At 48.6% G+C, this 27,930-nt stretch overlaps 8 protein-coding genes across 8 annotated transcripts; 4 read left to right on the top strand and 4 right to left on the bottom strand.

The window, feature by feature from the left end:
* Positions 1-581: 581 nt before the first annotated feature.
* Positions 582-1,094, top strand: N7537_009440 (uncharacterized protein; the record flags this gene model as incomplete). Its single annotated transcript, XM_056900494.1, has 2 exons — positions 582-604; positions 641-1,094. 2 exons carry the CDS (start codon positions 582-584, stop codon positions 1,092-1,094), a joined length of 477 nt encoding a protein of 158 aa, XP_056749162.1.
* Positions 1,095-2,608: 1,514 nt separating this feature from the next.
* On the bottom strand, positions 2,609-4,191 carry N7537_009439 (O-methyltransferase; the record flags this gene model as incomplete). Its single annotated transcript, XM_056900493.1, has 6 exons — positions 2,609-2,668; positions 2,737-3,156; positions 3,216-3,328; positions 3,393-3,574; positions 3,634-4,109; positions 4,171-4,191. The coding sequence occupies 6 exons, from the start codon at positions 4,189-4,191 to the stop codon at positions 2,609-2,611; spliced, it is 1,272 nt and encodes a 423-aa protein (XP_056749161.1).
* A 1,037-nt stretch (positions 4,192-5,228) lies between these two features.
* On the top strand, positions 5,229-7,215 carry N7537_009438 (GMC family oxidoreductase; the record flags this gene model as incomplete). Its single annotated transcript, XM_056900492.1, has 3 exons — positions 5,229-5,564; positions 5,623-7,114; positions 7,169-7,215. 3 exons carry the CDS (start codon positions 5,229-5,231, stop codon positions 7,213-7,215), a joined length of 1,875 nt encoding a protein of 624 aa, XP_056749160.1.
* Positions 7,216-7,407: 192 nt separating this feature from the next.
* On the bottom strand, positions 7,408-9,282 carry N7537_009437 (flavin-containing monooxygenase; the record flags this gene model as incomplete). The annotated part of the gene is made up of 4 exons (XM_056900491.1): positions 7,408-7,929; positions 7,991-8,559; positions 8,645-9,023; positions 9,115-9,282. 4 exons carry the CDS (start codon positions 9,280-9,282, stop codon positions 7,408-7,410), a joined length of 1,638 nt encoding a protein of 545 aa, XP_056749159.1.
* A 647-nt stretch (positions 9,283-9,929) lies between these two features.
* On the top strand, positions 9,930-10,955 carry N7537_009436 (uncharacterized protein; the record flags this gene model as incomplete). Its single annotated transcript, XM_056900490.1, has 4 exons — positions 9,930-10,252; positions 10,311-10,367; positions 10,428-10,587; positions 10,659-10,955. Coding segments are annotated over 4 exons (837 nt in total), but the record flags the coding sequence as incomplete, so codon positions are not given.
* A 363-nt stretch (positions 10,956-11,318) lies between these two features.
* Positions 11,319-12,497, bottom strand: N7537_009435 (zinc-binding alcohol dehydrogenase family protein; the record flags this gene model as incomplete). Its single annotated transcript, XM_056900489.1, has 3 exons — positions 11,319-11,978; positions 12,041-12,170; positions 12,220-12,497. The coding sequence occupies 3 exons, from the start codon at positions 12,495-12,497 to the stop codon at positions 11,319-11,321; spliced, it is 1,068 nt and encodes a 355-aa protein (XP_056749157.1).
* A 2,033-nt stretch (positions 12,498-14,530) lies between these two features.
* On the bottom strand, positions 14,531-16,371 carry N7537_009434 (cytochrome P450; the record flags this gene model as incomplete). Its single annotated transcript, XM_056900488.1, has 4 exons — positions 14,531-14,946; positions 15,005-15,637; positions 15,744-15,909; positions 16,003-16,371. The coding sequence occupies 4 exons, from the start codon at positions 16,369-16,371 to the stop codon at positions 14,531-14,533; spliced, it is 1,584 nt and encodes a 527-aa protein (XP_056749156.1).
* Positions 16,372-18,192: 1,821 nt separating this feature from the next.
* On the top strand, positions 18,193-26,714 carry N7537_009433 (type I polyketide synthase; the record flags this gene model as incomplete). The annotated part of the gene is made up of 12 exons (XM_056900487.1): positions 18,193-18,271; positions 18,340-18,811; positions 18,873-19,398; positions 19,491-19,699; positions 19,762-20,282; positions 20,422-20,670; positions 20,739-23,557; positions 23,618-24,409; positions 24,466-25,160; positions 25,221-25,389; positions 25,465-25,779; positions 25,833-26,714. The coding sequence occupies 12 exons, from the start codon at positions 18,193-18,195 to the stop codon at positions 26,712-26,714; spliced, it is 7,728 nt and encodes a 2,575-aa protein (XP_056749155.1).
* Positions 26,715-27,930: the final 1,216 nt, after the last annotated feature.

The raw sequence follows: 27,930 nt of genomic DNA, 5'->3' as shown, positions 1-27,930 counted from the left end.
GCGTTAGTGGTCTTTTTGGCAAACGCGCCATTTAAAATCGTCCTTGTCCAGAATTAGGTCCAGACTCCCAGTTTCCGTTACACTCTCCTAAGCCCTACGGTGCTCCGGTGTAATTAATTATCGAGCGCTAAGCTATTGGCTACAGATATGATATGATAAACCACAGAGGTCAAATCGACGCCTTCCGATGCGCTGATTGGAAGCAACGAATAGTGAAAGTCCCTTTTCCTCAATTTTCAAACCAGAATTGCCTAGCCCGGTCTTTTTTAAAAGAAAATGATTCAGTCGCCGAACGACTACAAAAGGCACCATCATTCCAAGCCCTAATAACTAATAAGCCCGTAACGGCGAAAGTTGAGACGTTGTACACACACGTTCCTCTAGACTATCCTGTTAGATAGTTCATCAAGTCTGCAATCGCTGCTCTGTCCCTTTTTATTATCCTAAATCTGAAACCCAAAAGTCTCTAAATCAGCCAATATACACGAGGCTCAGCCAACCACGAAATTAACCAATCACGAGATCAGCCTGCATAATCAACCTGTCCCTGTGCGAGAATGCTCCTCCTACTCTGTTTCACCATGCTTCTGAATCCGTTCCGACCGTGAGATGGCTCGCCAATTTTTCAAGAAGAATATAGGGGCAGCTACGTACCAGCAGTTATCAAAACAGGACATGGCCTCCAGGTTGTGGCGCCGGATACTCCATACGTGGCAGCGGCCGGCCCAGACAAGTTATACTTCATCGACACCCGCTTCGATTCTAAGACTGCAAAGCACGTGAAGGAACAAATCGAAAAGGCAACTATACCAAATCCGGAGGAGTACATCGCTATAGACGAGATTTCAGCTACAGCGGAATTGAAAAACTCTGTGACCGGCGAGACGAGATTCGTGTTCGACCCCACCTATGCCAGGGTGCTGTTTGCAAAGGGAATAAACAGGCACAACCCGGAGCTCAAACTGCCCGAGCATGAGCCCGCCGGTGATTGGCTAGTGACCTATAATTTGGAAAAAGCACTCACAAAACCAAGGGAAGAAGGAGAGACGGATGCCAGCTACTATGAAAGCATGGACAAGTTGCACTGGGCATGAAGAGCTGTGGCGGGTGTGGGATTGGTCATCGATTTCAAAGGGAGAGCTAGGTGACTAGACCTTACTTGTTGGAATATACATCAATGCTATATAGGTGAATGGCCCAGTTACCAGACTAACTGTGTCAGCCGGGAAGTGGACTGAGCGCTATATCATATGAACTGTGTAAGTCGATATATGGGTTGAGTATGCGCTCTAGGTTCTTATTCAACATAAGAAGGTTGATTGGAACTTGCAAGTTACCCTCCTTTCGTCATCAGACAAAAAGACTGATTTCCCGTCCTGTAGGACCTAGGGACGGGACTACTCTCCCATATAACTCGGGTCCAGGTCGAGATATCCAACCGGACCCGGACCCAGCCTAGGTTGGGTCGAAGTCGGCTAACCTGGATCTAACCTAGGACCTGGGCTAGGGGCCTAGTAAAACCTAACTTTATATAAAACTAAGCTCTTGACGTTTATAAAGCTACTAAATTATGTATATATATTGGCTAGAGGTCACTCGATCTCATGTTTACTCCCATTACATTTAGTCTCAGCACACTAGATATTTCTCTTCTTCTCCTTGCGTAATTCAGAGATTCCCAGTGCACTCCTATTTTTACAGTAGTCCTACTCTCCATATCTCTAATAGGTTATGAGCACCTTGCTGTTGAAGCCACTATGTAATTGTGTCAAGACCTCTCATTAGTGACATGATCTATCCCTACATTTGTAATAGTTTAGTTCCTACCTTTCAGCTCGCCAGGCCCTAGAATTTCTTGTTTCTTTGCTTCCTTTCTCCGCCCTTCTCTTCTATTTCCGCTCCCCTTACTCCCTCCATAGCTCTCAGTCTAATGCGCTTCCCTTTTCTTCCCACCAGAGAATGCCGCTCTATCTAACGCCAATGTCGTCCTAGCCAATATTAGTTACCACGCCATGTAGACGCTCCTGGGAGCACAAACATCGCCGTGGTCCAGGCCACAGTTATACCTTATGACTATGCGAGGCTCTTTCTTCATTATAGAAGCCCTTTAAATCTGACTATGAAGCTATCTGTACTACGCTCGGCCTATAAGGTGTCTCGTTACGCAATTTGATCTCTCCGTGGGCCTGCTCCGCCATTCTAACCTCATCGCTTGTTATTTTCCACTCTACATAATCTTCTCCATTTGCCTAACCTGAATTTGCATTACACAGCACTTACCGTCACAGATCAACCCCAGGCGCTTGTTGGCAAATACAATGCCATCCTGTCGTTGTAATCATCGTGGGTCGTCGAAGCCGCCGTAAAGGAAAAGGACTTTGAATTAGACTTCAGAAGGGATTCCTGGAATTACATCAAGGCTCGACTACAAGTGGCCCCAAACAAGATGTCTTGTCGAGGTACGTAGCCGTCAGAGTTGAAGGCCAAATGGTGCGGTACAAAGGGTAACCTATTAACGTATACCCGAGGTTTGTATTGCGAAATTTAACGCGTATGAGACTTGTTCCTATGACAGGCTTCATCCAAATATGACCCTCTGTTGGACCTGTTACACACCGAGCTGTACTTCCATCAATCCCATGATGCCTTTGCCATGCACCTTAACAATCTTTTGAAAAATGGCACAGCATTAGCCTAAAATCGAAGCCCTAAATTGACTAGCAAAAGCAAACTTACCTCGAATCGCGGATCAGCTTCCTTCAGGAGCTGGGAGAACTCATCAAGTGTTCGCTGCTTTGCTGCATATCCGTTCAGCATGTGGATGTCAATCTGTCGCAGGTGATGCTCGTCGATTTTGGGTTCTGTATTCGCCGGGGGCAGAACCATGTCGTTAATGAGCAAGTTGGTGCCTGCGGCGCATTTCTCCAGAGCCGGAACGAAAGACTTGAAGATCTTAACACAGACGTCATCCGGGTAATTGTGAATGACTTGTCGGAGGAAGAAAATCCCGGCATCGGTGATGGGCTGTGGTTCGTAGAAGCTGTACTGCATAAACGAGACACGATCCTGGACTTGAGGGAAATCCACTCTCCTGGGACCCTGCTCAAGCATGATAGAATTGACGTCTTGCACAACAAAGCTCAGTTCAGGAAATTCCTATATCGGTACGGAGATTAGCGTCAGAACCAAGCTAATGTGTGTGTGGTTGCTCGTACAGTTGCAAGGTAAATAGAGATATGCCCACTACCTCCGCCCACATCGACCACTTTCTTGTTTGCAAGATTGGCCCAGGGGAATCGGTTGCGCAGCTCTGTGGTATCTCTGTTCACTAAATATCAATCGACCAAATCAGTCTCTTCCAAGGTAAGGGTTCTGGAGGATAAATAACAAACTTTGGACAAGACCAGCCATTGCAGAGGCAAACCGTGCACCGCGCTTTGGATTTTCCGCATACCACTTGTAGGGGGAAGTGCCAAACCGGAGGTTGAAAGCGCTATCTTCAGCATTGGAAGTATAGGGTGATTTTTCAATGGACGTAGCTGTCAGTGAAGATGCCTCGAACATTTCATCGGCCCTGGGACGCGTGGTTAAGTTTTTTTTCACAAGACATGATAAGAATTGGGGAGAAACTACTCAAAAGCAAAGCATTGCTCAATGTCCTTGTTTCTTGCGATAAAGGCAGACAGGGCCGTGTGCTCAAACTGGTCGTCAGCCACTTCCTGAAAACAGCGTTGAGTGGTGAGGAATTTCATGATCCGACGCAGACGATCTTCATCCATGTGTGCCTGGGCAGCCATATCCTTGACTGACATGGGCCTGTCCAGCGGCACAATGGTAAAGTAGTGGAAGCGCAAGGCAACCTGCCAGGCGGCCATATCATGGTGACAGCAGCAGAAAGTGCGAATCCACTGCAGAGGACCGTTGGCAAGGAGCGTTAGGTCCTGGGCTGCCTGAGAGAGGCTTATGCGGATTTCGTCGTATTCGCTGTTCTCGGGATGAGGAGGGGAGTTTGCAGTGAAGTTTGGCTCCTCCAGGCCGTTTTGCTCAAGATAGCTGACAAGCCTTTCAGCTTGCTTGAGAGCTTGGCGGGCCGTGTCAAGGACCAGGGACTGTTCGAGCGGACGGGGGATATCAGCTCTAATACGATGGACGGAAAGGTTTGCTCCTTACTTGACGCTTTGTGACCGTCATACTGATTTGATGAGTATGTGACTGGGTAACGAGGTGACGAGTAACAAAGTTTGTGTCAATGCAAGGCAATAGTAAATATCTGATGACTGTTGAACTAGATGAAGATGGCTTTGTTTTATTCCTGCCAAGTCACAATACTTGAGGCCTCCTTTGCAAGGACGGTACTGTGCAATTTGTTGAGTCTCATTACATGCATATGCAGGTAAATATGTTGCCTTGCTAAATCTGTTTCGCATTTGTCAAAGGAATCCACGGTCGTTCTAAGCCACTATAAATGACACGTATACACACCTGCAGTAAGACTGAAATAATTGAGGTATATAATGTGCATTGACATGCAGTGTACATGCTGCTTAGTACCTGACTAACGTTATTAGGATATTACTAGCCTGTATGTTAAATAAGGCCCAGATTGTACTAGACGTAAAAAAAGAAACCTGGTTCGGGCACCTTTATGATTGAATTAATGTGACTGGCTTAGGGGCTAGTTCTTACACTATCTTTCAGAAGAGGGCCCGGGAAACATGTCAGGGCTGTGGCCCCAATTCTATATTCGGGCCAGCGGGTAGAGTATCATCCTTCTTGGAGTGGGTCAAGGTAGGATCAGATACCTTTGGTAAAAGAAAAATCCTTTGTAATGTCTCGAAATACGACTCTATGTATGATTTCCTTTTGGGGCAGTCAACTAGCAAGCAGCAGGACATCCCCTTTTTGGCTGCACGCCGGTTGTTCCGGTGCAATTATTGAGAGGAAATGGGGTGCAGTGAATAGGCTGTCAGCCCACAGGTACGCCCAAGCCAGACCTAAGACTATTAGGGCAGAATTGAACGAGGGAAAAGAGCCTGGTAGAAGAAAATGGTAGAAGCTCTTTACGAGGTGCCAATCCACACTGCTCGACCTAGTGATTATGGCCGCCCCACCCTTAACCCAGGCGCAATTTGGGCGTAGCTGTTGGCTCAGTATAAAGAAGCCAGCAATGGCGATTAGGTAGGGCAGTTTGAGAAGAGAGACCACTCAAACAGTCTTTTTATAATAGAATGCCTTCTCGTTTCGCGGCCGCGGGTGCCTTTCTAGCCGGGTTCGCCACGCTAGCAGGGGCAATTCGCCCTATAGGATCATCGTTTGGGATCCCCGGAAGAAATGCGACGTTTGACTACATTGTTGTGGGCGGTGGCAACGCCGGTTTGACCATAGCGGCGCGCCTGGCGGAAGGACAAAGTGGTAGTGTCGCCGTGGTCGAGGCCGGCACGTTCTACGAGATCGGCAACGGGAATCAGAGCGAAGTGCCAGGGCTAGACAATAACTACATCTCCAAAGATCCGCATGACTGGCAACCCCTCATCGACTGGGGATATGTGACTAGTCCGCAAAAGGTATGCACGAACGTGAACACGCGCGCACATGTTTAGCTTGGTCTAATCTAGATTCCAGCACGCACTCAATGTTGAAATGCACTATGCACGTGGAAAATGCCTAGGTGGCTCGTCGGCGAGAAACTACATGATCTACCAGCGCGGCACAAACGCGTCATATCAGCGATGGGCCGACCTGGTGGGCGATCAGAGCTACACGTTTGACCGTCTGCTACCATACTTCGAGCGCAGCGTCTGCTTCACGCCGCCCAACGCGGCGCTGCGCTTTGCCAACTCCAGCCCACCGTATGACGCCTCGGTCATGGGTGACTGCCAGGGCCCGCTGTCGATATCCTATTCCAACTATGCGTTTTCGTTTGCGTCGTGGGCCACCGAAGGCCTGCGTGCCCTGGGAATCCAGCCCATCGACGGCTTTCTGAGCGGTACTCTCCTCGGCCAGTCATACGTTGTGTCCACCATCAACGCTACGACCATGACCCGAGACTCGTCCGAGACGTCCTTTCTGCGCAGTGTGCTGGATTACCCCAACTTTGCCGTGTATCCGCTGACCATGGCCAAGAAGATCATTTTCAGCCCGGACAACAGCAATAATAACAACAGAAAGAAAGCGTCCGGAGTCGTCGTTGACACCCAAGGCGTTCAGTACGTGCTGACGGCCACCAAAGAGGTCATAGTGTCCGCGGGCGCGTTTGCCTCGCCGCAGCTGCTAATGGTGTCGGGTGTGGGGCCAGCTGCGCATCTGAAAGAGCTGGGCATTCCCATCGTTATGGACCGGCCCGGCGTGGGTCAGAACATGCAGGACCACATATACTTTGGCCCATCCTACCGGGTCCAGGGCGAGACGACATCGTCACTGGGCAATGCCACCTTTGCTGCCGTAGCCAGTCGTCAGTTCCAGGAACATGCGTCGGGCATGCTAACCAACCCATCCAACGACGTGCTGGGCTGGGAGAAGTTTCCGGAGCCCCTGCGCAACAGCACGCTGTCCGCGGAGACGCGCCGCACCCTGGACCGGTATCCGGCCGACTGGCCCGAGGTCGAGTACCTGGCTATCGCCGGTTATCTTGGTTACCAGAACATGTCCGGCGGCAGTGACCCGCACGACGGCTTCGACTACGTGACCATGGGCGTGGCGCTGGGCATGCCACAGTCGCGTGGCAGTGTCACCCTCGCGTCGGCCGACAATGCCGTGCGGCCCATCATTGACCCGCGATACTTCTCCAACCGAATCGACGTTGAGGTGGCCGTGGCCGGATATAAGCGTGCACGCGAGTTCTTCCACACCGCCGCCGTCCGACCGTTCCTGCTCGACGGCCAAGAAGCATTCCCCGGTCCTAACGTCTCCTCCACCGATGCCGAGCTTGAGCAGATTATTAAGGAGAGTTTCCTGACCATCTTTCATGCCGCGTGCACCTGTTCAATGGGGCGGCCGGATGACCCAATGGCTGTTGTGGACTCGCAGGCCAGGGTATACGGTGTTTCGGGCCTTAGGGTTGTCGATGCCTCTGCTTTTCCAATTCTGCCACCGGGACACCCGATGGGCACCGTCTGTAAGTTTTCACAGTAGCCCTCTGAATCTTGTTTCTGAACTGACGTATACACAGATGCATTGGCGGAGAAAATCGCGTCTGATGTCATTGGCTCTGCATAGGAGATGGGAGTGAGTGTACGGAGATTATAATTCTTGGGCAACACAGTGGTCGGTTGAACTAGGGCATAGATAGCGTAATAACTACTGCACAGTTTTTAACTAGTTAACCCTGATTCTAGTTTACCCAAATGAATCTTTGGAGTATCATTCCTGCATTGATTATACCCTGGAGCTGCAGCTTATCTCAATAAACTATATGGTATAAACGGATGCCACAGCAGCAATGACCGCTGAGACGGCCAACAAACTTCTGATTCCTAAGGGATGAGAAGAGCCGGACACTGGCGGTGAAAAGTCGAAGTCGTTCCACGGAATGAAGATACTCCTCAGCCAGTACTTGTACTGGTAGTCGGGGTACATGGTGGTGTTTCTTTTCGACTGCGCATCCAAAGCCCACGAGGTGCATCCTGTCGACCAGACTAGACCTTTGGCCATTTCTTGAACGGCGTCAATATCGGCTTGTTCGGCATCCGGCTTCACCTTTACCGTATCAGCCTTCCACCCTATCACGGGTAGCCGAGACCTCTGGGCTTTCAGGGCATTCAAGACGGGCTTGATAGCACGCAGAGTAAAGTTGATCTGACACTCAGTAGTGTACGTCACGCAGCCATGGCCGCTGGCCGTGTTGGGCCCCATCATGATGAAGAAATTAGGAAATCCGGAAAGACAGGTGCCGAAATAGGACGAAGCCGAGCCATCACTGAACGTATCCCACTATTTTTACGTTACCCAGCTTGTCAGCAGCAGCGCAAGGGCTAAGGGTCCGTCTACTTACGTGCTCGGCAACACTAACGCCCCCTTCTCCAAATAGGTTGAGGGAGAGTAAGGGTTTCTGAACCTGAAAGCCATTGGCCAAGATAATGGCATCTGCAGGCACGAACCTACCCGACTTGGTGAGCACCCCGTGCTCGACAATCTCGCAGATGGGGTCTTGATACACCAGCTCGACGTTGTCCCGATGCAGAGACTCCAGATAGTCCGAGTCCATCACTCGACGCTTGCAGCCGACCTCGGTCTTGGGGATGAGGAAGTCATGATACTTGGCGGGAGAAGCCTGTCGGATATACGCGCCTTGTGTGTCCGCGTACATCTTGCGGATTCCGGCGCCGCTCTCGGTGGGAAAGCTGAAAAAGTCAAGCTCGGCGTAGTAATTCTGTACGGCCCGGTAGGCACGCATGGCCAGCGGAACCCACTTCATAGTCCACCGAAACCGGCTCGAATACGGTGGGTTGGGACGCTGGAAGATCCATTGCGCCTGACGAGCGAACTGAGTGATCTTTCTGGCGCCCTCGTCGTCAGCGTCGCTGAGAGTCGGGACGACCTGAGTTGCACTGCATCCGTTTCCTTCTGCGCGTTAGATACATACAACCATATAAATATACATGTAGCAAGAAAAAAAGAACGAAAAAAAAAAAGAAGGAAAACCAACCAATTACCACCAAGTCCTTATCTTTCCAGTCAAATGAGTGGTCCCATTGAGCCGTATGGAATAGTGGCCCCTTGAACGATGACACTCCGTTGATATCACACCCATTCGGCATGGAGAGGATGCCGACGGCGGAAACAAGAATTTTGCACCGGCGATGGTACGTCCTGGAAGCCTTCAAATCCGTGACGGTTACCAACCACGTACGCGAGGACTCTTCCCAGTGGGCCGAGTTAACGATGGAGTGGAATCTGGCATGCTTTTCGATATCGTACTTGGCAGCCACACCCTTAAGGTAATCCAGAATCTCGGGCTGCAACGGATATTTCCGGGACCAGTTCGGGTTCAAGCAGAATGAATAGGAGTAATAATGCGCAGCCACCTGCCAGCCAGTTGATTAGAAGAGAGGGGGGGGGGGGGAAAACATGCAAGATAATGGAGGGGGATAGAGGAGAGAGATTTCTGCATCTTACATCCACACCACAACCAGGGTATGAATTCGCTAGCCATGTACCCCCAATATGGTCGGTCTTTTCAATCAGCTCAAAGTTCCTATGCCCGTATTGGCGCACTAGCTGGACAGCGAGCCCGAGACCCGACAATCCCGCCCCTATAATCAGGACATCTGTGTCGAGATCCATATGAAGTGACTGGAGATCCTGAGTATCTTGTATTGCCGGTAGCTTGTCAATGGAGGTTCAAAGGTTTAGGACAGAATGTGACCGTTAGCTAGCTTAGGGGTGCTGGGGTTGGTGAAATTAATATAGGTAGGCGAAAAGTTCGTTCTACGCTATAGTTCTACGCTATAGTTCTAGAGCATATACCGTAAGCCTCGGCCAGTTTCTGTACTTTGGTGGACTTTCAATTAATAGCATTAACCAGCTGATAAAGATGGGCACTTGATAGGTTGGTGGTATTTGGTTTGGTCATATTACCAGTGTATATTGGGTTACGTTTTTAAATGATACAAGAAATAGATATAATTAAATTATAATATTAAAAATCAAGTTTAAAATCAAAATTCGAAAAGAAAAGAAAAGAAAAGAAAGAAAACAAAGAAACAAAAAGGAAACTCCACTTTTAGGTCCTTCGATGTTGAAGCCCCCGCTTCAAAGGAAGAGACCATGTCGCCCCACTACAATGCCTAACTTGGAACTGGCTTAGGGGCTTGGGGGCAGTTTTTGACATCTTACAGAAAAGGGGATCCAGAAATATAGCAGAGTGCTCATTTCCTTCCTGCGAGCGACAACATTTTGTTCCTCTTCCTCAATATCACGCCTGAATAGATTATTCTTCCGTTCCACAACTGACATCCACTGTGCACAACATGTCATCCCCTGTGTGGCTTATCACGGGTGCTTCCAATGGCTTTGGCCTTGGAATGTGCCTTCACGTTCTGCGTGCGGGGCACCGTGTTATCGGCTCTGTCCGCAGTAAGACCAAAGCCGCCACTGCGGTTGAGCAGATCGAGCGGGCTGGAGGTTCGGTGATTGAGTTGGACATGACTGAATCGCAGGCCAGCATTGCAAGCAAGATCCACGCCCTTGGTCGCATTGACTATCTGATCAATGTTGCTGGCTACTCCATCCTGGCCGCCTGCGAGGATATCACGTACGTAGAGACCAATATGAAGAGGATAAGGACAATTGGTCCATCTGACTCGTTGTAGCGACAAAGAAGCAACCCTCCAAATGTCCACGAACTTCTTCGGCCCCCTATACACCACGTAGGCTGTCCTCCCTGTTATGCGTGCCCAGCGCTCTGGTACCATTGTCAACATCTCCAGTGGTGCCGCCCAGGACCCCTTACCGGCGTGCTCTGTGTATAGTGCTTCCAAGGCCGCGCTAGAGGCTGCATCCGAAGCACTTGCTAAAGAGGTTGCCCCTCATAACATCCGTGTGCTGATTGTCGAACCCGGAAATTTCCGCACCAACTTTGTCGGCGCAGTGAGTTTTTGAATTTGTTTGCCCTTGCAATTTTGATACAAACCATCAGTGCTAATTTACTGGCGTTAAAGTTGGTTGATGCAAGTCCCGACCCGGCCACGGTCGCTCCCCACTATGATGACCCCGTGGGCATAGTGATGCGCAAGTTTCTCACTGTCCATGGAAAGCAGCCCGGCGATCCACAGAAGGGAGTCGAGCGTATCTTCGAGGTAGTCACGGGCACTGGGATGGCCGGTCCCCTGGCGGGCAAGATCTCTAGACTGGTTCTGGGAAGCGATGCGTATGCGAGAATGCAGAAGAGCTGCGAAAGGTTCGGCAACGATTTGAGTTTGCAGGAGGAAGTTGCCCTGAGCACCAATTATGCCTAAGCTGGACAGACCTCCAAGGACGGGCGTCATGCGAGTATCAAGACAAGACGTACGCATGTAGGTACATTACAGTATATTAGCTCAACACATTCCTTACAATAACCTAGAATGAATAATTCAAGTGACTATACAAACCAAAATTTCTTTTTAAACAAGCCTAAATCATATCCAAGTCACTTTGTTAAACGGTGTAAACCAACTTCTCTCTACTAACGTTGTCTACTTTATCTCTTCTAGACCCTTTAGCCAGTTTTAAGATTATGGCAATATATCCCTTACAGTAACCCAGAATGAATATTTGAAGTGGCTGTGCAAACCAAAATTGCTACTTAAACTAGCCTAAATTATATCTAAGTCACCTTGTTAAACGGTGTAAACTAACTTCTCTCCGCTGACGTTGCCCGCTTCCATTTCTTCCAGACCCTTCAACACTCCTTCCAGTCCACTGCCCTTCTTGTTCACGGTCATCAGAAGGGGTTTAATGCTCCCATTTTGCAATAGGGGCTGAGTTAGCGCCAAAAATGACTGGTAGAACTGCATTTCCTCTGGGTTGGGTGTGACTGACGTCTGACCAAGCCAGTAATAATTCTCGCCCATGGTATCGTACCCACGGACAAAATCCTGGCCGTGAACCTGGGAATTGGAAGCGCTCAGCAGCTCGTAGTCTGCGGGCATAATGGTGCCGTAGGTGCCTGGCTCACAGTCCGACATGGCCTGGGCGCAGATGGCCGCACCATCGCCCGTGCAGTCCCATGCATGCGTCAGGCGGTTCTTGGTCAACTGTTTGATCTCCGCAGCGCAGGTTGGGGACTTATAGTCGAAGACAGCATCGGCCCCCAAACCTTTCACCAAGTCAAAGTTGCGAGGGGAGCAGGTCGTAATGACGGTCAGGCCGGAGAGCTTGGCAAACTGGATGCCGGTCATGCCTGTCGCAGTGCTCCCGCCGTAGATGAGAAGAGGAAAGGCTTCTTTGCATGGCTCCGTAGGCAATGGCAGTTGGAGGTTTTTATACATGCCTTGTCCCTGGCTCAGATGTTAGCATATCTGAAATGAATTTGGCTCGACATGTGGCTTGGCTGTCATACAACGGTCATGATGGCAACCCCCAAGGTTGCCGCTTCTTCAAAGCTCAAATTGTCGGGAATTCGCCTCTGGACGGAAGCCTTTGCAATGGCATACTCGGCAAATGCTCCCGATTCATGGTTGGCTCGATTTCTGTCCAAGGGTTCAGAAACTTGGCAAATGATTGATTGATTGTACTTACGAGCCATGAATCCAACCCGTGATACGATCACCTTTTGCAAAGTTGGAGGCATTACTCCCAACCTCTTCCACAATTCCAGCGTAATCGCATCCTACTCTGCATCCGATATCCGCAGCCCCATAGCTGATGTGCTTCCAATCGGTGGGATTGATGCCAACTGCTTTAATTTTGACGAGCACCCAGTCATCATGCACTATGGGCATGAGCACATCGCGGACCGCGGCAACCTTCAGCTGCACCACAACGATAGCTTTGGTAGTAGCCATCGTGGTAGCCATATTGGCAATGGAAAGTATCTTATTATTAGGGATATTGAGGAGAGGTGCAATGAGTTGCAAGAGAGTAGTTTAGAACATCCTAGAATCGTGAAGCACTATGATGCACAGCGTAAACAACATGACCCGTAATATTAGCGGGAGTTACTTCATGCGTGACCAAGTGCTTTAGCCTATCTGTTGGAGTACGTGTTCTTTTCCTACCCACGTCAAATTGCCAATGAAAGGATTAACAGAAGCATTTTGCATATCCTTTTGGGAGCATCTATCCCGCACCTAACAGGAAGGTATATCGATAAACATGGAGCAATACGAGGGAGAAACGGCCCTGCATGCACATACATCACTTCAGCTATCCGCTGCCTATCAATTATCACATGTGTATTTGCCAATCGCTTTCTGATCCCACCTTAACCAACTCAATGGAGGATCATAATTTACGTGGCTTGCATATAGAGTAGGAGCTGGGCCCCCAAAACGTTTCCCCGGGCCCTCTTTTCTGAAAGAGAGAGTATACAATAATAGACTTTTATTACGAGATATTGCAAGGACGTTGTTTGATTTTCTTATTTTTTCTTTTATTATTGCATATGTTGTATTTCCTCTAGCTCCGAGCATTCTTTCTGACAGGATTCGAATTACGTATACCCTCCCACATAGTTCACAACCCTGCATCAGGTTACATTCCCTACAAGCGACCCTGGGAAGAACCTATCGTTTGTTTTTTCCCTTAAAAGTTTATGAGTAACCAGATTGTTGGATCGGACGTCTCCATGGAAAGTGGATCAGGTCCACTTTGGTCTGAGATGGAAAATTTCGCTCAAACGCCAAGTGACACGTCGGTAATGTATCTCCTACCGAGAATCGGAAATTGCGTGAGATGCGCCCAATTTGTGCTAGGCCCACAGAAGACCGTTGTTCTTGCCATTTAAAATTTCTATATATTAAAGACTGCGGGATATTCGGCGCCTTCCGCGGCGCCTTACCCAATTCAGCTACCAGCAACCACTGACTATGCCTATTTCAGCTGCACAGGACGTCCGTCTGACTGCATGAACAGGCATAATTAACGGCTCTCGATCTCACTGCCTATCTCAGACGAAGCCTTTGTTCCTATCAAAAGTCGGATCAGACATCAATGTTCCACAAACTTCCGATGCAATGTGGTTCGTTATATGTAGGAAAGTGGAGCTCCCACTCCCGGCCCGACCCATGGCCTACCCCGGCCCGACCCATAGTCTGACCCCACAGCCTGGCCCCCAAAAAGCACCTCAGACGAATAATTCCAGACCATGCACCCGGACCAGTCACATTTGGATCCAAGCTTACTTTGGAGGGGGCCTAGAGTTCCGGGGTTTGCGTGGGGGCAGAGTACCGACGCACATGTGATGTAGTCGTACGGAGAATGGAGCCAAAACCCCGACGAGGTGACAGTCAAGCCGTATGCGTCAAACATGATTGGATTCAGTGCAAAGTGCATGCACCGGAAATTGAGGCCTACATAAACGTAAACTTGTCGATTAACGTCCAGATTTGATGCTTAAGATACTCCGTGAGCAGGCCAAATCCCTCAAAAAGAAACAAAAAAATACAAAAAAAAGCAGTAGAGAGGGGAGGTTGCTCCATTTGCTGGCCAAGGAATTCGTACAGTAGTACAATGCTTTCAAGGGTGTATATTATCCCCGAGCCCTTGCCCAAGTGATTTCTACGCGCAAAGCTAATGCACACTGGTTCAACTATACAGATGCCTTATTCTAGCGGGGGTGCGGCGATGACTCTATCGCGTACTGTAAATTTGTAGTATTACTGCTTTGAGCTCGATTACACAGCGTGATATCAACGTCTCGAGATGTAATAACATTGGATTTCTGAGAGGGAGAGGTGATTATTGCAAATGGAATAGATCAAGTATGTTACTATCGTCGCTTGAAACTTGAACGATTTGCCTGGTGACTGGACCAAACATTATGGACCCCAACAGTAGCCCCTAACCGCCGCTTTAAAAGTTACAAGCTATTGTAATATCTCCAAGATGCCTAAGCCTGCCGGTCCTGGAACAATACCTCATACTTTGGGTCTGGGATGTCCATGTCAAAAAACATGATATTCTTCGGTCGACCCCCGTCCTGTAATTTCATGTCGTAGCGCTTGAGAAGCTCTATCAGAAGGAGCTTACTAATTAAGCTCCCCATAAATCGACCAGGACACATATGCTTTCCATGTCCAAAATGCAAGCTACCTGCATATGAGGACGTGAATTGTAAGCCGTTGTGGTCCGTCTCAGCGTTGCGGCGAAGGTGCTCGAAGCGGAAGCCGTCAAAGTCTTCTGCCCCACTGATATACTCGTCGGACATAGACATGGGCACTCCGGCAAAGGAAACGTGCGCGTTCTTGGGAAGAACATCGCCCGAGGAAAGCGCATGGGATTGCATCATCTTTCGGTTTACTGACACTGTGTCTCTTTGTCAGAATACGTTTGGACACTTGAAAGGGGACGGCATTTTACATACACATGGAGGGCGGATGGAATCTCTGAGACTCTTTCAAGAAGCTGTCCAGTTTCCACATCTTGGAAAGATGAGCATTCGTGATGTCAGTTAATGGGGTTTCGCCCAAAACACTCTCAATTTCTGCTCGCAAGGGTGGAGCCCAACGGTCAAAATCGTTGGCTATGTCCAGGAGGGCGTTGGTGATGGTGTTTGATGTCGTATGAGTTGCCCCAAATGTTACTCCGGTGATACGATGCGCTATCATGGGCACCGTCGCCTCTTCGGGGTTGGATGTCTCTACCAGCCACTCCAGAGTGGTAATTTCATTGTCATTCTTGACGTGTGCCTTCCAGGACTGAGGCTGGTCGCGGGACCAAGCATTCTTCTGTTCGATGGTTGGTCCGACGAGTCTCCTAATGGTGCGGCGACAGCTATGAATGCGATAAATGTAGGGTGTAAAGAGCGCTATCAGCGGCCGTGCAATGTCCGGCGCGAGCTTGAAGGTAACGGCCGCCATAAAAACGTTTTGTGCGTAGCCGATTACAGCTGGAGTCCAATCAGGGTCGCGACAAATATCGGGACCAACAATCGTGCTACCCACCATCTGCGCCACAAGTTGCAAAATCTTTGGTTGAACAGCGATGGGAGACCACTCTTGAGAGTGTACGCGTTAGTCGAAGCCTCATACCAAATTCGAGGGGCGAGGAGAGGAAAGAGAGAGAGAAAACAAGATATCCAAAGTAAATAATGATCTACATACCCTCGTATCTGCCAAAATGTTGGTTGAAAGCGTAAATCGCCTCATTTGAAGCGCGTCCTATCTGTAGTCCAATTTTGGCAATGTACTGGGTTTTGATGGAATCAATGGTAGCATGACCAAAGATATCATAATCCAGCGTGGTCCAATTGCCAATAAAAAACTGTTTCTGTCAAAAACACTGGTGCATGCAGCATGCTTGGCCTTGGAAGATAGGGAGGGGAGGGAAGAAACGCGCATGTTTGTGTAGGAAAATGCTTACATCTGAAGTTGCACGAGAATTGCTGGCGATGGATGCCGGAAGCTCTCTAATTTCCTGTAGGAAACGTGGGGGAAGGACTATCGAAGTGCGATCGAGAGATGGGAGAGTGAAAATAACGTTGGGAAATCGTTTGAAGGCGCTGTGAATGAGTTCGGGGCCCTGTTGAAACCAGTGCCGTCGCTGACGTATTCCCTTAAAGAAAAAGGGAGACTTCAACTCAGGGCCCACGAGGGGGTAATGGCTGTCGGCCTTCGAGTCGCCTAGCCAGGCAAAGAGAACGACAAGAGTCAAGACAGCTACCAACGTCGCCAATAAAGGTTGGCTATGCTCCAGCTTGGAACGCAGCAGCTCCATGAAGAGGAAGGTCATGATTTTGATGGCTAGTTCTCGTTTTACAAGTGGTGTGTGGTATTCGTTATGGCAATAGTCAAACTGCGCAATTGTATGGCTGCTAGGGGCACAAGGTGGAAAATCCAGTTCCTGAGGTCAGAATCCAACTTATTGTCTCCGGGCGCTTCGGATTTGACGTATTTTACTATTGAGATTGCCAGTATTGATTCCTCGGTGGCCTGGGCTTCACCGTAAGCCCTGTCCCTTCACCTTTCCGCTCATACATATGCAACTTAGGGGCCGTTGGGTTACATCTCCCTGAAAGTACCTAATAGACCACCCGACTCACAATTTCCTGCGGATTCCTCTTTTCATGTAGATAGGCAGAGCAAATCCAATCGTGCATGTAGCCCACATACGCAAACACCCAGCCTCGCTTTTGCCAGAGATGCGTATATCATTAAACAAGAAAATGTTCCTGGGGGCGGAAAAAAACACCACCATCATCATCATTGTTACCCTAATTGGTCAAAAATAGCAACAAGTATGACTATTGTCACGCATCTCCCACTTCAAGCCGACTCTGCACGGTGGGCAGTGGGACTATTGTGGTAATGCAATCGCAACATGGACTACGGCAGTCGATTTTGGCCAAATTTGACAATAGTGTTTCTGCCACATAGAAACTTTGGAATCGCCGCTAATGGGACCATACAATACCACATATATAGATAATTGTATTTGTAGATAGACCTATCTATGGATATATTAACTCTGTTGCGCTTACTTGGTTTACTATGTAACGTATTTCACTACCGAGCTGGACACCCCGGAACACTATAGTAAATACGATATATTCTACACTGATATCTCAACGACTACCTCATTTTTATATTTTGCTGTTTGCCGATATCTATTGATAACCTTTTTAAACACTATATATCAGTTTCAAAGGATTCTACAACCTATATTGTTATGGTATCGAAAATTACGTTACTAGGAGTGAAATATATATATCTCAAATACTAATTTATAGAAATTCTTAAAACTCCCCTTAGAAACTAGATAGTACCTAAAAAGCATTATTTCTTAAGGAAAAGTCCCTATAGCTTAATGTTGTTGTGATACCGTGTTGTAATTTATCGCCTTTATTATGGTGTTCTAGGGTGTCCAGCTCCCGCCGCGGGGGGGGAATGTCCAGCTCGGTAGTGAAATACGTTATATTACAGAAGGCGGAAACTCAAGCGGTGAATCTTATATATGTATTAAGTATTGTCTAATTTGGCCCAAATCGTGGGCCGTAATGGACCCAAATCGTTCATTAATTGGGGACGAGGCGAAGGAATGAAATGGAAAAAAAAAAGATTTTACTATTTTTTTTAAAAAAATAAAAAGAAATGGAAATTTAAAATAAAATATAAATATAAATAACTATAAAATAAATATCTCACTGCATATAGATGGATCTTCAGCATTATCATGCAGTAAGACAGTCTCGTTTAACCGTTTCAGCCATACTTATGCGTAAGCCCTTAAACAGGTGAGAGCCTTGAGTCCACTATGAGGTAACACTTGTAAGATTGTCGACTTCAGAAAAAAAATCGGTAAGAGTAAGGATCTATGTTTGTAAAATTACCATTGGCACGAACGAACAAGTAGCTGTCGACGCGGTAGCTCTCTGCAACTGATATCAATATATAAATACCTCTAGAGTCTTATTGAAGTCTTCCCGAGGTCGTGGATGAAAAAGTTCTTACTCAGTAGCTTTAACTTTCTGACTGCAACTATAGAACAATCCCGCCTTCATTTTCATTTTAATTCTTGATCTATAAAAACATTGAAATACCTTGTCGTGATACAATGACTGGAACTGGAACACGCCTAGGGTCTGACCCTCCTCTTTCTGAGTGCCCGGAGCCAATTGCCATCGTAGGCATGGGTAAGGACTGTTGACACACACACGCATAATCACACACTCTCTTCCATCGCTGATCGTGACTTTTGTAGGCTGTCGGTGGCCAGGCGGGGTTGAAAGTCCCTCAGAGTTGTGGGGGTTATTGGAAGCGAAACAAGACGGCTGGTCTGAGTTTTCAGAGGACCGTATCAACCTCAAGGGCTTCTACCACCCCAATGGACAACGATTGGGAAGCATGTACACTAGGGGTGGTCACTTGCTCCGCGGAGACACCCGCGACTTTGATCATAGTTTCTTCGGTATCTCGGCCACAGAAGCAATGGCCTTGGACCCTAGCCAGCGCAAACTACTGGAAGTTACTTATGAGGCGGTTGAAAATGCCGGCGAACCTCTCGAGAGCTTCTCCGGTTCCAAGACTGGTGTTTTTGTGGGCAATTTCAACAATGAACACCAAATCATGCAGTATCGAGATCCAGATCACACACTACCATACGCCGTGACAGGAGGTGGTCCTACGATTTTGAGTAATCGCATTAACTACGTTTTCAACCTCCAAGGGCCTAGGTTCGTTCCCATTGAGAAGACTCAGGCTCAAATCATACTGACCGACGATTTATTTATACAGTTTGATGGTTGATACGGCGTGCTCCGCATCCATGTACGCTTTACATTTGGCCGTGCTGTCCATTCGCAGTGGAGACTGCGATGCGGCTATCGTTGCCGGGGCCAACGTCATACTTGGACCGGACAATCAAATCTTCACCACCAAGCTCGGAGCCGTCTCGCCCACATCTCGCTGCCATACCTTTGATGCATCAGCAGACGGATACTCTCGAGCAGAAGGATTCGGTGCCATCTATTTAAAAAAGCTCTCCGACGCTGTTTCTCGGGGAGATCCAATCCGCGCGGTTGTGCGTGGCACCTCGTTCAACGCCAACGGGAAAACGGGTGGTATTTCGCACCCAAGCCCTGATGGCCAGGAGGCTGTCATTAGACAGGCTTACAAGGCTTCTGGTGGTCTTAATCCAGATCTAACGGGATATGTCGAGTGCCATGGAACGGGGACGCCAGTGGGTGATCCAATCGAAGTTTCCGCTGTCGGGAGAGTCTTCTCTCCAGGGCGGAAAGATGAACCCTTGTTAATCGGATCGGTACGTTGCGTGGTGTTGTCCAAGTCACTCGTATAACAAGCTACCTACCTACAGTCGACTCAAATATCGATACTAACTCGCTGGCTGTCTAGATCAAACCGAATCTTGGGCATAGTGAAGCGGCCAGCGCCATGTCACAAATCATGAAAGCAGTGTTAGCAATGGAGCATGGAGAAATCCCAGCCACTATTGGAATTGAAAATTTTAACCCTGCAATTGACTTCGAGGGAGCAAGGGCCAAGGTTGTGACCGAAATGACCCCATGGCCTGCCCACCTGCTTCGACGAGTTAGCGTTAATAGGTGACACTAGCCCCTCTCCCAAAAAGGGCGTGACACGGACACTGACAATCTTATTCGAGCAGTTTCGGGTATGGTGGAGCTAATGCTCATTGTGTTCTAGACCACCCAAGTGTAGTCATCCCCGGCTATAGACTGCAAGGTCTTCCCAAGGCCGTTGCAAAGACTCCAAACGGGATACCACAGACAAATGACAACGGCCAGCTGAATGGCACTAAGGGCTATGGTATCTCTGCTGAGAGTCTACCGTCGCTCAGTTGGTGTCAACCGTCGAAACTCAATCAGATTGAAGGAGCAGGGACCCGTCCGTTAATCTTGCTGCCAGTCTCTGCCCACGATGAGCGTGCGTTAAAGGCCAACCTCTCGGGTCTGGCCAATTCACTGAAAAATTACGATCTCGCTGATCTAACTTATACCCTGGGATGCCGGAAATCAAAGTTTCCTCGCCGTGCCTTTGCCATTGTCGATTCCAAAGCAGTAACCGATGGACTTGACTATGACTTGATGATCTCCGGAAAGTCGCCGAGTTCCCCGGCACGGCGAATTGGCTTCATCTTTACGGGGCAGGGAGCTCAGTGGCCACAAAGTAAGTTCCCTTGCCGAATCACTCCTTTATCTTGATGGCATGTATCGAGGGGCCCACCTTGATGATGATGATGATGATGATGATGATGATGATGATGCTGCGTTGAATGAAATTTCACCACTAACGCGTATCGTCATAGTGGGTGCACAATTATTGCATGAATTTGGAGTATTCAGACGCACAATCCAGTACCTGGACGTGGTTCTCAGCAAGCTGCAGAATAAGCCAAGCTGGACGATTGAGGGCGCACTTTTGGAGCCGGCAGCCACAAGTAAGATTCATGACCCGACATTTTCGCAGACTGTTTGCACTGCCCTCCAAATAGCATTGGTGTCTCTGCTCAAACAATGGGGAATTAATCCGAAGGCTACTGTTGGGCATTCCTCTGGTAAGATTTCGTGTCTGTTTTGGGAGAGAAGGGGAGTATCATGAAGTCGCCGTCTAACCATCATGCAGGTGAAATCGCAGCCGCCTATGCTGCAGGGTATCTGAAGGGAAGCGAGGCCATCGTTCTTGCGTACTTTCGCGGTCAAGTAGTGGCAACCAACCAACGAATGGGGCTCATGATGGCCGTTGGCCTAGAGCCAGCCCAAGCTGCATCCTACTTGGACGGCATTGAAGGTAACGTTAGAATTGCAGCCATTAACTCGCCACACAGCGTCACCCTTTCTGGCGAACCGGAAGCAATTGACAAACTGAGCAAAACGCTGAGTGACGAAGGTGTTTTTGCTCGTGTACTGAATACTGGCGGCAACGCATATCACTCTCACCATATGCAAGCTCTTGGGTCAGCATATGAAGAGCTAGCCACCCAAGGTCTTCACCAAGTTAAGCTACTCGTGGAGAATGAGCCATCAAACCCGTTCACGAAGTGGATCTCATCGGTGACAATGAAAGAAGTAAGAGAACAGGTTCCTCCTTCTTACTGGCGACGCAACCTCGAGGCCCCCGTTCTTTTCTCGTCCGCAGTCGAGAGACTCGCTGAAGATGGATCTATTGACCTTCTAATCGAAATTGGACCCCATCCAGCCTTGGGCGGACCGTTGAAGCAAATTCGTTCCACTTTAGAGAAGACCGGGTTGGTTCTTCCACCTTGTCTGGGATCCCTTCGCCGCGGCGAACATGACGTAACCAGCATGTTGACTCTTGCTGGCAATCTTTTCATCAACAATGCTCCAATCAACTTGGTGGCTGTGAATGCAACCGAGAAAACAGAAGATGGGATTCATCTCTCTCATGGCTTCCCTTGCATCGATATGCCCCAGTACAAGTACTCGTATCCGGAAACGCCAGTTCACTACGAGAATCGGTTCAACAAGGAGTACCGTACCAGAAAGCACTTGCGTCATGACATTCTCGGTGCCCGAGTACCAGGTGGCTCAAGGACACACCCACAATGGAGAAATGTTCTGCGCTCGAAAGACCTTCCTTGGCTTGAAGACCACAAGCTTCTTCCGCATGCCATTCTTCCAGGAGCGGCGTACATTGCAATGGCTATCGAAGCGGTCAGTCAGTTGCATTACGAGGCGGAGGATGCCTCTCCGATCAAGTCCTTCCAGCTTCGTCAGGTAGCAATCAATTCGGCGCTTCGTGTGGAAGACACTGAGCTAGGTGTTGAGACAGTGCTCAATATGGAAAGGTTGCCATTGACGAATGCAGCCGTCATGTCGCAATGGTACAAGTTCAGCATCGGTTCGATTTTACCAAAAAGCGATGAGTGGACCCAGCATTGCACTGGGACAGTCTCCGTGGTCATTATGAATACCTCGATTGACGAAAGCCAACAACTAAAAGCCGACCCCCGTTCGAGATCACTTGACGTCACGCGTTGGTACCGGAGTTTTGATGCGGCCGGTCTGAGCTATGGCCCGGCCTTTCAAGGCCTGTCGGATCTGAAGGCATATCGTGGCTCTAATGTTACAACTTCCAGTGTCTCCCTGCACCCCACAGCCGACTTTGACAATGAATCCGAGTACACGATTCACCCGGCGACTCTGGACACTTGTATCCAGCTGGCCCTGATATCTTGCCACGCAGGTCAGGTTGAGAACTTTGAGAAACCATTCGTTCCTATTTTTGCAGACAATATGACGATTTGGGTTCCTGAATCTCCCCACGAGCAGCAGGGTTTGGGAGTGGCAAGGGGAACGATGACTGGTCTTCGAAGTGTGTACGCGCGGTCTCAGCTTTATAGTTTGTCTGGTGCACCACTGCTAGACATCGAGGAGCTGAAATGCGTATCCTATGATGGAGCCTTGGACGCTTCCACTTCGAACATGGTCCGTGAACCGTACTGGCAACCAGTAGAAAAAGTCGACATAGAGACCTTGACGCCGGCTATTGCGGAGACCATCTTCCCGCCAAAAGAAATCCCGTCATCAACTATTACTGAATTGGAGACTCTATCTGCTCATGTCCTTGCAAGTATCAATGAAGAGCTGCGTCACCACTCGGTCCATGGCAAGACTCAGAACCATGAAAGCTTCGCGAAATGGGTGAAGTCGTGGGTAGGCTCTTCTGAGCGGCAAGATCTGGAAATCACCAGAGCAGAGAGGCTAGCTATTATTGAAAGGCTGGCGACGACGAACTTGCAGGATATTCCAGAAGCCAGATGTCTCAAGGCACTGCACGGTAGCCTGAACGAAGTTCTTGGTGGAACAACCAACAGTGTGAAGGTGCTCATGGAAAACAACCTCTTCACAAACTTGTTTGCATCAGGCATCTCCGTAAGCGGGGCATACTCACAGCTGCGGCATGTGGTAGACCTGCTAGGTCACAGAAATCCGCGAATGCGGATATTGGAGATCGGCGGAGGCTCAGCTGGAGCAACCTCAACTGTCCTCGAAATGTTGGCGTCGAATTCCACATCGAAGAGATTCGAAGAGTATGTGTTCACTGATGCCGCACAGTGGTGTGTCACAGAAGCAAAGTCACGATTCAACAAACATGATAGATTAGTGTTCCAGACGCTTGATGTCTTACAGGACCCTGTTTCCCAAGGGTTTGAAACCAATTCGTTTGATCTGATAATCGCCGCCGGTTGCCTCAGCGAGCTTGACTCTGCCGAGGCAGCATTGAAGCAAATACGCCCTTTACTGAAACCTTCGGGATCACTTGTGCTGCTGGAGACTACGCGCTCAACGTTAGCTTCCGAGGTCCTTTCCCGTACGTTGACGGGTAAATGGGACCACGAGCGAATTAACCGAGGGAAGGCTGAGTGGAATAACATTCTAAAAGAATGCGCGTTCTCGGGGGTCGATATTGCTCTTGAAGATGTAAGCAAGCATTCTAAATATTGTTGCCTCTGTCGGCTTTTTGTACTAACAACTGAGCAGTATACAGGACACCAACAAATGACGACTGTCATGCTCTCGAAGGCCCCTGGGATCAAAGCAAATGCCCCTTCGATGACAATGCAAGGAGCAAACATCTTCATAATATACCGAGACTTACTCCCTCTACTGGCTGATGTGACTGCGAAAGTCTTGGCAAAGCAAGGCTTCAATGCCATCCCGATTGAATTGTTCTCCGGGCATAAAATCCCACGGAACTCGATGGTCATCAGCTTCGTTGATGTCAACGGATCGATCCTTACTTGTCGTGGTGAATTGTATTTTAAAGAGCTGCAGGCAATTGTCCCAAATGTGTCAGCAATGGTCTGGGTCGCGGCTGATCTGATCATCCCTGGAGAATCATCGATCATGAAGGGCATGTTAAGATCCATAACCACCGAAAATGTATTATCAAAATACGCTTTTATCGAGTTGGATTTCAGCCATTACACATCGCAAGTAAGGGCTGCCGAACTAATCGTCCGCAAGATGAATCAGTTGCGGGTGCCTGCGTCTTCTGAGATTCTAGATCTCGAGTGTGTGATTCGAGGAGGTGCTTTCTATGTGGAGCGCTTACTGCCAGAAGAAACACTCAACAGTCAGTTCTACTTGCGCAATGGGTTTGAAGATGACGTCGATGAACGCGCTGTCGGTACTCAGTTGCCCATAAGGGCGCAGTATGGACAAGCCGGTATGCTCTCATCACTGCACTTCACAAGTGACTCGGACTTTAGCAAGCCACTAGGGGACAACTGGATTGAAATCAAAACCGAAGCCATTGGACTCAACATGAAGGTAAACCGCTCAGTCGATTCAAGTCTTATATTTGCTAACCCTGACTGTTTATCCAGGATATTGCTGTAGCCACAGCACGGTTTGATCTGAACAATCTGAGCACTGAGGGTGCCGGTTTTGTGACAGGGCTAGGTTCGGCTGTGACATCCTTCGAGCTAGGTGACCGAGTCTTTGGTATGATTCCAGGAAACATGGGTAATTACCTTAGATCTCCAGCGTCTCTGGTCTCAAAGATCCCCGATGAACTGTCAACAGACGGTGCCGCATCGATGCCAGTGGTCTATCTCACCTCTATCTATGCTCTTAAGCATCTTGCTAGGTTGGCCAAGGGTGAATCCATCCTGATCCAATCCGCAACCGGTGGTCTTGGAATGGCAGCTATCCAGATAGCGCAGTCTCTAGGCGCGGAGATTTATGCAACAGTGGGTACGGATGAGAAAGCCAAAATACTTATCGATGAGTGTGGCATTCCAGCCTCCCACATCTTCAATTCTCGAAAGCTGAGTACTGTTGAAAAAATTCTGAAAGCCACCAAACAGAAAGGTCTAGATGTGATTCTGAGCAGTTCTGGTGGAGATTTGATGCATGAAATGTGGAGATGCATCGCACCTTTGGGTCACTTCATTGATATCGGTAGAACAGATGTTCTCGGAGGTGGTAAACTTGGGCTAGAAGTATTCAAGAAAAATGCGACTTTTTCATCGTTTGACATGGGCAAGATCTATCGACAAAAGCCAGACCTTATCTCCAGGTATGTGCTCCTTTGTCCCCCGTCGATGACCGGCATATGGCTTTTACTGACAGATCATAGATTGATGACGGAGATGACGGGGCTAATACACGAAGGCGTAATTGGTCCCATTCGGCACCTGACAACTTTCTGTATTTCTCGCCTAGAAAACGCTATGAATTCGTTTTCCAAGGGATTGCACACCGGGAAGTTTATCATAACTTTCCGCGATCCGACTGCCACACTGAAGGTGAGTAGTTAGAGGCATCACGGCATCACTTTGGTGTCGATCGTGATATTGGACAGTGAAGCTGACCGGTTAAAGATTGCGCGGCCAGTAGTTCGAGCCGTGTTTGATCCAAATGCGACATATCTACTAGTTGGCTGCCTAGGCGGTCTTGGTCGGAGTTTATCCACCTGGATGATCGAGCAAGGAGCTCGGCATCTAGCGTTCCTCTCCCGGTCTGGGACTAACAAGCCTGAAGCTGTCTCTATTGTGGAAGAGCTAGCCGCAGCGGGCGCGTACCCGGAAGTAATCCAATGCAATGTGGCTGATCTGGATGCCCTCGCTTTTGCCGTGAAGAAGATAAGTGCGACGCGGCAAGTGAAAGGAGTGATTCATGCTGCAATGGTGGAAGGGGTAAGTGTCCAACGTCTTACGAATTAATGGAGTGTAGTGCTTACAAGATCCAGGATGCGCTCTTCGAAAATGCCGCGTGGTCCCAAGTACAGAAGGTCCTTGAACCCAAAGTCATAGGCACCGTCAACCTTCATCTTGCCACGAAGAGTCTCCCACTTGACTTCTTCTTGATGACTTCCTCTATTGTGGGAACTGTGGGTACACCTAGCCAAGGAGCATACACAGCTGCAAATGCATTCCAGGACTCGTTCTCCAGGTTTCGTCATTTGCAGTCCCTACCTGCCACGACTCTCGGCCTTGGGTTGATTCTCGAAGTCGGCTCTGTCAGCTCTTCTATCGGGTTCCAACAGATGCTTCAGCGCAATGCCACCTACGGTGTATCAGAAACCGAGTTTCTACAGCTCCTGGAAGGTGCACTTTGTAAGCCCCATTTCTCATCAGAGGAATCATCCTCCTCCAAGCAGGACGCCAGTTACCCAGCACAACTGGTAACTGGGCTTGAGCCAGCCCGCTTCCTGCCCTATCTGGAGAATGATCGAGTGAACGATCTTGTATGGTACAACAATGCCCGATTCCAGGGAGTTAGGCAGGCGATTTCCGATCGGGCTCGGACACTTGCCTCTGCTGGAAGTAACTCATTAGGAGGCACTTCTTCGATCGCCACACAGTTACAGAACGCATCGACACCTGCTGAAAAGCTGGAGATTTCGCAGACCGCCATCACGACCCGTCTCGCAGAGCTCCTCAGTGTAGCAGCTGATGATATTGACTCGAACATGCCGGTCTCACGATATGGGGTGGATAGCCTGGTAGCAGGAGAGTTGCGGAACTGGCTGATCAAGACTTTCGGCCTTGAGGTTTCAATGCTCCAACTTTTAAGCAAGAACGGAAAGATCGAGGACTTGGTTAAAGGTGCTGCCAAGGTAGATGGTTAGGCGAATACGCACAGGCATACACGTCCTGTAGTGGTTCCCTTTTCACATTCGTGTTGTACGCTTCAATGGCAACCATGAACAGATTTTGTGAAACAAGCTAGTAAAGAACAGCCGAGACCACCATGAGTGGCACTACATAGCGGTATATGAGGGAAAGGAAATAATTGCTTCGCTGTGATAATCGTGTCAAGCTCCCAACACACATAATCCCCACTGAACGATAAATCGTAAGATTAGGTACCTTTTAGGGTATGAGGCACGCACGTTCAATATGGATGCATCCCCGCTTTTAAAAGTGTATTCGTGGAACATGAATCGTATGATGGGCTAAAACACTTGTGACTACTCCTTATTCTGTACTTGAGAATGGCATCGAGGGTACTGGCATACCCACCTAGGCTTTGGAACATGCTTATCTGCGTGTTTTTGGCATTGTACGATTCTCCCATGTGGGATCATGGTATCAAGCCATTCATTTATAATCTACACTTGGGGTTTGCTGACCGAGAAGAAACGCTGAGCAAGTATGTGAAAGTACATGGTCTTTTTTATACAAAAATAGAGCCCATAAGAAAAAGACGTATATCACCCATGATTTTTGATTGATGAGCAGCACCATGGGTCCAATGTTATAAAAACTCAGATAACAAAGGAACGTAAAGTAAACAGAGGTCTAAGAGACTGAGAAACAATCATTCTTATAGCCCCTGGAGTTAGCACAGCTTACATGCTATTCTACTCTGGGCGAGCAGTGTCATTTCTACGCACCTTCTACATCTACTAGGTTGATATTATTGGCAGCCATGATCAATTCTGTTCAATACCTACCCTAAGACTTGTGCAGTCTGTTGACCTTTCACAGATGCATTATAAGGGATACATGCTGACCTTTCAGTGCCTCATATACAGGTCCAAGCATGAAGGGATGAAATCAAACACTATCCATTATCGCAACATAGGATGAAAGTGGCAGCAAATCTGATGTTCTTTAAGGTTAGACGTACAGGGTTGGAATAAGAGTGTGGCGAATGGTATTATGGAAGGAGAGGACGCCTGAAGCTGGAATTCTATACAGGCACATGATAACCCATGCGTGATATCGCCGTGGCGATGGTCGGCGGGTTTGTTGGCGTTTGGTAGCCTCAGGCCGGCGAGGCTGTTGTTTACTTCAATATAAGAGCCTCTCTTCTTCCCCTCCCTTCTTTTTTTTTCTTCC

The sequence above is a fragment of the Penicillium hordei genome, assembly GCF_028827395.1.
Source record: "Penicillium hordei strain IBT 12815 chromosome Unknown utg000005l_segment0_segment0, whole genome shotgun sequence".
Lineage (NCBI taxonomy): Eukaryota > Fungi > Ascomycota > Eurotiomycetes > Eurotiales > Aspergillaceae > Penicillium > Penicillium hordei.
Note: the sequence above shows the minus strand (reverse complement) of the source record. Positions and strands in the feature narration are given on the sequence as shown.